The sequence below is a fragment of the Hipposideros armiger genome, unplaced genomic scaffold, assembly GCF_001890085.2.
Source record: "Hipposideros armiger isolate ML-2016 unplaced genomic scaffold, ASM189008v1 scaffold_87, whole genome shotgun sequence".
In the NCBI taxonomy this organism is placed as follows: domain Eukaryota; kingdom Metazoa; phylum Chordata; class Mammalia; order Chiroptera; family Hipposideridae; genus Hipposideros; species Hipposideros armiger.
Window position 1 is genome coordinate 2,765,036 of NW_017731437.1, and position 9,965 is coordinate 2,775,000.

A 9,965-nucleotide genomic window follows, 5' to 3' on the forward strand; every position below is an offset into this window, starting at 1 on the left:
GGTCACTGGCCACTGGACAGCTGCTCACAGCGGCTCTTGGCCGCTCACGGTAGCTTGCGGGAGCTCACTGCAGCCTACGCCGTTGACCGACTCATGGCAGCTCAGCTCCAGGTCGAGCTGTTGTTCACCATCTTAGCTGTAGAGGGCGCAGCGTCACTCGCTCTCATGTGGGATCCGAACCGGGGCCCTGCTGCTCAGAGCCGGCGTCCCAAGCCAACTCTTAGTCAACACGCCACTCGGCCGGCCCCCCAGGTTTTTTTTAAGATTTTTTTTGGGGGGAATTGGGGGATGGGAACAGTGTTAAGGAATTGTGGAAGGGGATCAGCCAAGTTATTCTTCAATCTTCGTTGTGGAGGGCGCCAGTCGCCATCTGGCTGCCAGTCGGTAGCTCATGCCCTCTAAGCTCAAGGTGCTGTGTTCAATCTTAGTTGCGGGTGGGCGTAGCCACCGTCCCATGCGGGAGTTGAACCAGCAGCCTGTTGTTAAGAGCACACACTCTATCCACTGAGCCATCCAGGTGGCAGCTCAGCTCAAGGTGCTGAGTTCAGTCTTTAGTTGCGGGTGGGCATAGCCCACGATTGAACAGGCAATCTTGTTGTTACACCAGCTAAGCAATCTTGCCACCTGTTGGCAGCTCAGCGACAGCTCAGCTCAGGCTCAGCGTCACTGGCCCATGTGGGAAGCGAACCGGCGGCCCTGTTGCTCAGAGCTCGTGCTCTTAAGCCAACTCTTAACTAACTGAGCCTCTCGGCCGGCCCTAAATTGCTACCTTTTGATGAACCCACTCTGTTGAGCTTGTCAGGCACACACATGTTCACACCGTTGTGGTGGGAGGGTAAACCCCCACCGAGGGCAGTGGGCGGTGGCCTCGAAACGACAAATGCCTATACCTTTGATCCGGAAATTTTAACTGCTGAGAGTACTTCCTACAGATCCCTGCACACGGGTGTAAGAATGTGTGGACAAGGCTCTTCATGGCAGGGTTGTTGTGATAGTCAAGCCCAGATGCCTCTGAGCAGAGGGTTAGTTAGTTCAGCATTTATTGATCCAGTCAGTGAATATTTATTGGGTGTGCTGGTCACTCATCCATGTGCACAGGTTATCAATTAGCCAAAGAGACAACCCCCCACCCATGTACCATTGTGATTCTGAGTGGGGGGGAGGGAGGTGATGGACAATGAATGAGGAATAAATAAGTACCAGTCTGTTAGAAGAGCAAGTGCTGTGGGAGAGACGGAGCAGGTGAGGGCGGTGGCGGAGAGTGAGGCGTTAGGATGGTCAGGGTCAGCCCCCTGGCGAAGGTAAGCAGGGGGGAGTTGATTCTGCAGGATCCCAGGGCCATTGAAGGAGTGTGGGAGCTGTTGTGAACTGAATCTGTGTGTGTCCTCCCCGCCCCCAAGTTCACATATTGAGCCCCCATGTGGCTGTGTTTGGAGATCGGGCCTCTAAGGAGGTAATTAGGGTTAACTGAGGTCCCCAGGGTGGGGCCCTGATCCTGGAAGATTATTGGAAGAGACACTGGAGAGCTTGCCTCTCCACAGAGAGGTCACACGAGCACCCAGCAAGAAGGCGGCCATCTAGAACTGAAGGTGAGGGCCCCCACCAGACACCAACTCTGCTGGCACCTTCATCTTGGCCTCCCAGTCCCCGGAACTGTGAGAAATAAATGTGGGTGGTCTAAGCCCCCTACTCTATGACATTTGTTAAGGCAGCTGGAGCTCCGACAGGAGTCCCCCAGTGGAAGTTGGGCTCCTGGTGGAAGCAAGACAGCAGTGAGGGGCAGTCGCTGCCTTCCAGGGGAGAAGCGAAGGGGACCCAGGGTGGTCTTAGTGGGGGTGGGGAAGAAACTGGGGGTTCAGGATAAGCTGGGGGAGGGAGAGCCAAGAGCATTTCCTGATAATCTGGATGTGGTTCGTCCTCAGCAACTGGCATAACTGGTTAAATAAATTAAAATGCAGCCATTGGATGGAATACTAAGTAACTGTTCTAAAAAAAGAAAAGAATCAAGATGCTCTCTGTGTACTGACTGGGAAAGCTGTCCAAGAAATTTTAATATGTATTTAATATGCTATTATTCGGATTAAAGGCAGGGAGATTCTATATCTGCATTGGTAATGGTGTCGCCTAAGTGGGGACCAGGGGAGCTAGGGGATGGGAGGGGGGACATTCACTGAAAAGCCTTTTGCGTATTTTTTTAACCACTTAAACATATTATTTCTTCATAGGAAAAATTCACTCATAAGGCATTCACTAATTTTTTTTAAAAGAAATTTTATTGGGGAACAGTGTGTTTTTCCAGGACCCATCAGCTCCAAGTCAAGTAGTTGTCTTCAATCTAGTTGTGCAGGACACAGCTCCTTGGCCCATGTGGGAATTGAACTGGCAACCTTGGTGTTATGAGCACTGTGCTCTAACTACCTGAGCTAACCGGCCGCCCTGCATTCACTAATTTTTTGAATTGATGCTCAGTTAACTCGTAACTTTCACAGATTAAATTCCTCTAAACATTTAGACACAATATACAAAATGTGATTAAATTCTTAAGGAACACTTGGGCTTAGAATCACAAATGCAATATATTTGATTCACTTAACAAAGTCTCGTGGTTCTAATCAATGGAAACTTATCTGTTTACTAATAGGTCCATCTGTTTCACAAGTCCTGCAGAGAGGTCTGTGCCCAGTGTGGCATGTGGAACCATGTGGAGCCTGTTTTGTTCTGGTGCTTAGATCTTTTTTTTTTTAATTATGAAATACACATTTTTTAGAATTAGTTTCCGCTGTTGGTGGTTAGATCTTTGCAGAAGTTACACATCAGGTTCTCTGAGCAGATGGTCGCTTGAAGCTTTAAGAGATAGGATGCCTCTCCCTTCCATGGGAGAGGGAGTGGAGACCCACAAAACATAGCCTCCCCCTGGCCTTGTCCCCTCACTCCCAGGGTCAGTAGACATGGTCAGTGATGGCAAAACTGGTTTTGCAGCCACTTTGCCCTGGCTTTGGCACATGGAAAATTTGGCATCTGCCATCATTTTTATTTGTCTTGGCCTTGAGCAGCCCAGCTAAAATGAAGACAGCCCATTGTAACAGTTTTATGTACACTTGTGTAGACACAATTTATACAAACTATCTTCACCTACCAAGTTTGCCCCTTCTGGAATTGAAAAGTCCCCCACCCCCGGAGAGCACTGTTTTCTGTGGAGGCCCACCGTGGCCCCATGCGTCCCAACATGCATCCCAAGTTACAGGTCTCTTCCCACCAATCTTCAATATCAGAAAGATTGGCTTGATCATGCTTGATATATTTTTCATCTCATGTACTGTCTGTGACATTTGTGTAACCTGTTTCACGCTACATCATGAAATACTCTTCAGTTTTTCCTTTTTGTTTAGTGCATTTTGGGTCCTCTTTATTCAATCTTTACCTGTTCCAAGGTCATGAGGGTCCCCTATTTTCTTTTCTAAAAGCTTTATTGTTTTGTCTTTCCCATGTGGAATTGATCTGGCATGGTGTGAGGTAGGGCTCAAGAAACCTTTTTTTTTCTTCCCCCATTTGGATATTCAGTTGACCCAACACTGCTTATTGAAATATTTACTTATTACACAATTTTCTTTTTCATACAGTTTTAAGTGCTTACCATGTATCAGGTTCTGGGTGTACAGAGGTGAGCCAAGCCAGGCCCTTGTCTTCACAGAACTTATGTTCAAGTGAGGGAGACAGACAGACAGTAAACAAGATGAAAAAACATATCAAGGATGATGAATTCTGGGGGTGGCCGGTTAGCTCAGTTGGTTAGAGTGCGGTGCTCATAATCCTCGCATGGGCCACTGAGCTGCGCCCTCCACACCTAGATTGAAACAACTACTTGACTTGGAGCTGATGGGTCCTGGAAAAACACACTGTTCCCCAATAAAAACCTTTAAAAAAAAAAAGAATGGTGAATTCTGGGATAAACAATAAAGCAGAGAAAGGGGATATACCATAATGCGTTTCTCCAGTCTTCTATTACAGGTCACGTGGGCTGTGACCAATGTTTTGCTATTATAAGTAGCATTACCGTGGGCATCTATAAAACAAATTCTTGGGACTATTTCTGATTATTTTTATAATAAATGTATGGATAAAGACTTATGCATCAAAGAATATGACCTTCTTGGGCTTTGATACTGATTTCCAAGTTGCCTTCCAGACGGGCTTACCAATTTACACTGTCTCTAGTGCCCAGTATTGGAAGGATCTAAGCTGCCTGGCTTTCAGTGATTGTTGGGGGAGCACTTGGGGGCATTTCTTTATGGCAGCATGAACATACAGGGTCCCCTCACACCCCCACTTTTGCCTGTGGTATTTATACATAGTACTTACAATACCCTTCAATACCCTTCCTCCTTTCTTCCGACCCAAGTCCTAGCCATTTTTCACATTACTCTGACTTTTCCCATCGTGGCACCCAATTATATATTTATATTGTTTCATTATCTATTTATTTCAAGTGAGTTTATATCTTGTTTCCCTAGAAGATGGTTTTTCCGAGTCCTTGGGAAAGTTTCCACTTCCCAAAGCATGCAGCAAAGCGTAACACACATAATAAGCACAAACTAAAATCACGGTCAAAATGGTGCCTCTCAGAACCCCAAGCTCACTTGCAGACAGACGGCAGCAGGTAGTGTTGGTCCCACGTGGATGGGCCAGTCCAGTCTCTGTAACTGCACACACGCGGAATGCCTGAGAACCCAGTACAGAGTGTCATGAGCACTTAGGGGAGTGCTGGCAGCTGGAACTGGCTGTTCAGCCCAAAGGGGCTTTCAGCAAAAAGGCTTCCATCTGAAATGAAATAGGAATTGATGCTGCCTGAGGCTGTGCTGACAGTGACTTGTCTGTTTTCTGATTTAGCCACCAAAAAGGCCCAAGCCACCAGGAGGAGCCTGCTGCACGTGCCCTACGGAGATGGCGAAGGAGAGAAACTGGACATCTACTTTCCCGAGGGAGTGTCTGCAGGTGAGTGGAGGGGGCTGGTGGTCCCGCAGCAGAGCTCAGCCGGGCGCCCTGCCTCAGCCCTGGCACCCTGTGTTTTGTCTTACAGCCCTGCCTTTCTGTGTGTTTCTTCATGGAGGAAACTGGCAGACTGGAAGGTGAGTCAGGAAATTCGGATGACTAGAGAAAGAGGAAGGTTCATCTTTCCCTGGCCTATGAGTGTCCGAGGGCTGCTGCAGCAAATGACCACACGCTAGGGGCCTTGCAACAATAGAAATGTTCTCTCACGGTTCTGGAGGCTGGAAGTCTGAAATTAAGGTGTCAGCAGCCCGCGGCGCTCCCTTCAGAGGCTCTAGAGGAGAGCCTGTTCTCGGCTCTTCCAGCTTCTGGTGGTTCTAGGTCGTCCTTGGCTTGTGGCTGCATCACTCAGATCTCAGCCTTCATCTTTACACGGCCTCTCTGTGTGCCTGCGTCTCCCTCTCTTTTCTCTTCTAATGTACCCAGTCATTGGATTTAGGGCCCATCCTAAATCCAGGATGATCCCAAGATTCTTAATGACACCTGCATAGACCTTATTTCCAAATAAGGTCACATTCGAAGGTACTGGGGGTTAGGATGTGGACATACCTTTTGCAGGAACACTATTCAACCCACTATGTCCGGTGAGACGCATGTTCAGTCCGCTCTGTAAGCAAAGGGCCAGCCACATGACGCCATCCCAGGTTGCTTGGCACTGAGTGGCTTCCTGGGACATGGGCCTTTTATGATAAAAAAGAGCAAGTCCTGGGAAAACGAGGACAGATGGTCACCCCAAGATAAGCAGAGGGGCATTTGATGTCTCCCAGGACACTGCTCCCTAGGATGTTACTAAGGAGGTACCTGCGGTAGGATCTCCCACCCTCAAACATTCATGTTAATAGACATTTATTGCATCTTGTCCTTAGTCAGGTGACACTCTCTACATGTCTGACCTTCAGTTCTCAAAACCAGCATCTAAGAGAAAGAATGTAATTGTCCCAATTTTACAGATGAGGAAACCAGGCTTAGAGGTTAAATAAAATCCCCACGGTCCCATAGCCAGCATGTAATGTGGCAGGAAGTCCACCTTCTTCTCCCTCCCACGGGGTCAGAGAAAGGCGATGCCCTGCGTGGACAGGACCCAGAAGCAGTGTGCTGGCTAAGGTGCACATTTCTGTCTCTTTCTGCAGTAAAGACGCGTCGGCCTTCATGGTCAACCCACTGACAGCACAGGGCGTGGCCGTGGTGGTGGTGGGTTACGATATTGCCCCCAAAGGTAACAAGGGCGGTCTTGCAGCTTCGAGGGCTGGTTGGCTTTGGCGGGGAGAGAGCCCCCGATGGAGCTGAGCCGGCTCATGTTCTCTGCAGGCACCTTGGACCAGATGGTAGATCAGGTAACCCGGAGCATTGTGTTTGTCCAGAAGAAGTATCCGCGCAATGAGTGGGTATTACTGCAGGGTTTCCCTTTGTCAGACAGTGCTGGGTTGGGAGGACAGTGGGTGTAGCCCCTTGGATGCAGCCCAGCTGCCCTTCTGGCCTGTGGAGCAGAAGGCAAATTGGGATTTCTTCATATTGGCCTGATGCTTTGGGGAAACTGTGAATCCAGCTCTTTGCTCTGACCCATCCTAGGGGAATTTACCTGTGTGGACACTCAGCTGGGGCCCACCTGGCCGCCATGATGCTCCTGGCCAACTGGACCAAGCATGGAGTCACCCCCAACCTCAAAGGTTTCCATGGATGGGCACTGCAGCCCGGCTGGGCAGCCTCCACCCTCCGCTATTGGGCTTGGGGGTCTGCACTAGCTGCTCAAAACCCCAACAGCTATGAGTGGCTCAACCTGGGGGTTTTGAGCCCCCTGAGCAGGGCCTGCTTTGCTTCTCCTCTGCCTCCTACCCTGACCTTGCCCCTCTGGCCCTGGAGCCGGGGCTGGCCCCATCTTGCCCCCTCGCTGCCGGCCTGAGGCCTGGTCTGGGTGGTGCCGCCTGGCCCTCTGACCCCTTCCCCTTCACAGGCTTTTTCCTGGTAAGCGGGATTTACGACCTGGAGCCCATCGTGCACACGTCTGTGAATGCCCGTCTCCTAATGACCCTGTGAGTCTCTGCCCCCTCCTCCCCCCAGCTGGCCTGGAGCCTTCCAGGAGGGCCAGGCGTGAGACTTCTCTCTGTCCTGACCCACACCTATGCCGCGCCAGGGAGGATGCTCAGAGGAACAGCCCACAGCGCCACCTGGAGGCGGGCCTAATGCAGCCCGTGGGTCCCTCCTGCCCCATGCTGGTGGTGATTGTGGGCCAACACGACAGCCCTGAATTCCACCGACAGTCCAGAGAGTTTTATCAGGTACGCGAGCACCGTGATTTTGACTGAAGGTAATCTCATCATCTTCCTCTTTATTTCACCGAAATAGACCCCAAGACCATGAGCCATTTATTCAACAAATACTAGTGAGCACCGGGTATGTGCCAGGTGCTGAATGAGAGGCCCTCTCTCCTCTCCTGCAGCCTTACGCTGTCTCTTCCCTCATTTCTCCTGCCCAGACGCTGTGCCGGGCTGGGTGGAAAGCCTCGTTTGAAGAACTGCACGATGTGGATCACTTTGAAATCGTTTGGAAACTAACCCAGCAGGACTACATGCTCACCCAGGTGGGGCGCGTCCCTTCACCGTGGACGGCATGGGTCCTGCTATAGCCCTGACATGTAAGGAGAGCTGGGGAGGCGGGGAGCACAGAGGAGCCACAGCGCTGGTTTTTTGGCACCCAGGAAGTTGGGGGACCTGACAATAGGAATCGAGTGCCCCCCTTGTTTCTTGGACTTCGCCTCCCTCCGAAGTAGCCCCAGGTGATCTGCAGGGTCTGGTTCTGGATACACAGGTGGGATCTGCAGGGGGCTGTGGATGGGAAGAGGCAGGCACGAGGAAGTATTAGCCTGTCTGTGTCTCAGCATAAAAGCAAAGCCAACTCCACACAGGAAAGGATGGGTGGATTTGGTGGTAAATGTTTATTACAATTTTAATATGGAAAATCCTTGTAAAAGTCAAAGGATAAATTGGGAAAAATATGTGCTACCAACCTGGCAGATATAGAGTTACTATATATTGTTTTCTTTTTCTTTTTGGGCAAGTGGGCATTCGATTAGTTTCACTTTTTAATCAGCTGCCACCTTCGCTGGACTTTTATAGCATTCAGGGTTTTTTTGTGTTTTTTTTCTTTTCAAATTTTATTGGAGAACAGCCATGGTCATTGGTTACACGTTGCTTTCATGCTACAACAGCATAGTTGACTCTTTTGGGGAGGGCACAGTTCACAGTGGCCCACATGGGGATCGAACCGGCAACCTTGGTGTTGTCAGCACCACGCTCTAACCAACTGAGCTAACCGGTCACCCCTATAGCATTCAGTTTTCATCCACATAGTTCATCTCCTTACTACATACAGAGCCCTATCAAATCAATAAGAACCGTTTTTATTTCTCTTTAAGAACTGAATAAGTAGGAAAAATGGACAAAGAATAAGAGATCATTTTAAAAGAAATATAAATAGCCAGTAAATAAAGGGGGAGGTTAAAGTGCATTAATGATCACAGAAATGGAACGTAAACACCTCTCACCAGAAACGTTCGCATTCCCACAATGCCTAGTGCTGGGGAGCAGGAGTGAGGGAGTCCTCTCCAGGTCACTGCTGGGAGCACATGCTGGTCTGACGGTTCAGGAGCCCAGTCTGGCAATGTGGACCCAGTAGTTCTGCTGCTTGGATTCTGTCTTCAGGATAATCACAGAAACACACAGGGGCAACCTCCGCAGCTTTGTTAATGTTCAAACCTTGTAAGCAACCTAAATGCCCGGTGAGGTTAAATTGTGGAAGAATCAGATGACGAAATGAAGTTTGTGAAAATTAATTAGGAAATATCACGTTGATTCAGGTGTGAGAGCAGAAACACAAGAAACAGCTGAGCCAGCATAATCCTCATTTTAAATAGTTAGACAGCTAGACCCTTAGAGGCATATAGATGCATATGAAAACAAAACATTTATCAAGTGGTGTCACAAGTGCATTTTGGGAATCCATCTCCACATTTTCTATCGTGAACATGTATTGCTTTTTTTTAACTGGGTAGAAAACAAACACCCATAAATGCCATCTCTTGAGAAACCTAAGAAATAAATATTTTAGCTTTGGGGGACCTTCCGGTCTCTGACACAACTACCCAACTCTGCCGTTTTAGCCCAGAAGCCACCACAGACAATTCTCGTGAACGAATGAACGTGTCTGGGCTCCAATAAAACTTTATGTGTGGATGCTGAAATTTGAATTTTATATAATTTGTACATGTCACGAAACAATATTCTTTTTGGGAATTTTCTCAACCATTTGCAAACTAAAGCCATTCTTGGCTCATGGGTCATACACAAATGGGCAGCGGCTAGGAGGTACGTCTAACGCAAGGTTGGGAGATTTATTGGAACATTTCCGGTAGGAGGTGGGAAAGGACTCCTTCTAAGTTACATTTTTCTGAGTACTAATGCAGCCTGTTTCTTTAATCAGATCTCTCATGAGAGATCCTCATGAGAGCTTCTCCAATTCTGGGGCTTTTGTGTCTTTTCTTTCTGCTGCAGATTATTTTGAAAACAATCTTCCAGGAGTTCAGTGACAACCCCTGAACCTCAATAGATGTGCACCCGACTTGTTCTCCAAAGAGTCTGACCGTTTCCCCATCTCGCCAGTCTCTGCGTCCTGGGCCTGGTAGCACCTCCATTTGTCCACCCGCCCTGGCAAGAGTCCATTCTTCCCACTCCTGAGCACCGGTAGAGGTCTGCACGGCCGCTCCCTGGCCTGGATTGAGCGGCTGCAGAGACGGTCCAGCTCAGGACAATGCCTCTCCCCACGTTTGGCCCCCCTGTCTGCTGAGAGGTGTGACAAAAATGACAGTTCCTAACCAGGCATACACTTACCTCCAGCCCACAAGCCTTTTTAAACAGTTGAAAACA

The 9,965-nt window shown here is 48.9% G+C and overlaps 1 protein-coding gene across 1 annotated transcript in view; it reads left to right on the top strand.

Annotated features, from left to right (window-relative positions):
* Window positions 1-9,963, top strand: part of AFMID (arylformamidase) — a 21,106-nt gene extending 11,143 nt beyond the window's left edge. The window contains exons 3-11 of the mRNA XM_019644243.1: window positions 4,888-4,992; window positions 5,078-5,126; window positions 6,177-6,262; window positions 6,355-6,427; window positions 6,616-6,713; window positions 6,998-7,076; window positions 7,178-7,322; window positions 7,520-7,624; window positions 9,594-9,963. Coding sequence (XP_019499788.1) covers window positions 4,888-4,992; window positions 5,078-5,126; window positions 6,177-6,262; window positions 6,355-6,427; window positions 6,616-6,713; window positions 6,998-7,076; window positions 7,178-7,322; window positions 7,520-7,624; window positions 9,594-9,638 — 785 coding nt within the window. The 3' untranslated portion in view covers window positions 9,639-9,963. The remainder of the gene's footprint in view (window positions 1-4,887; window positions 4,993-5,077; window positions 5,127-6,176; window positions 6,263-6,354; window positions 6,428-6,615; window positions 6,714-6,997; window positions 7,077-7,177; window positions 7,323-7,519; window positions 7,625-9,593) is intronic.
* The last annotated feature ends 2 nt before the right edge of the window (window positions 9,964-9,965 follow it).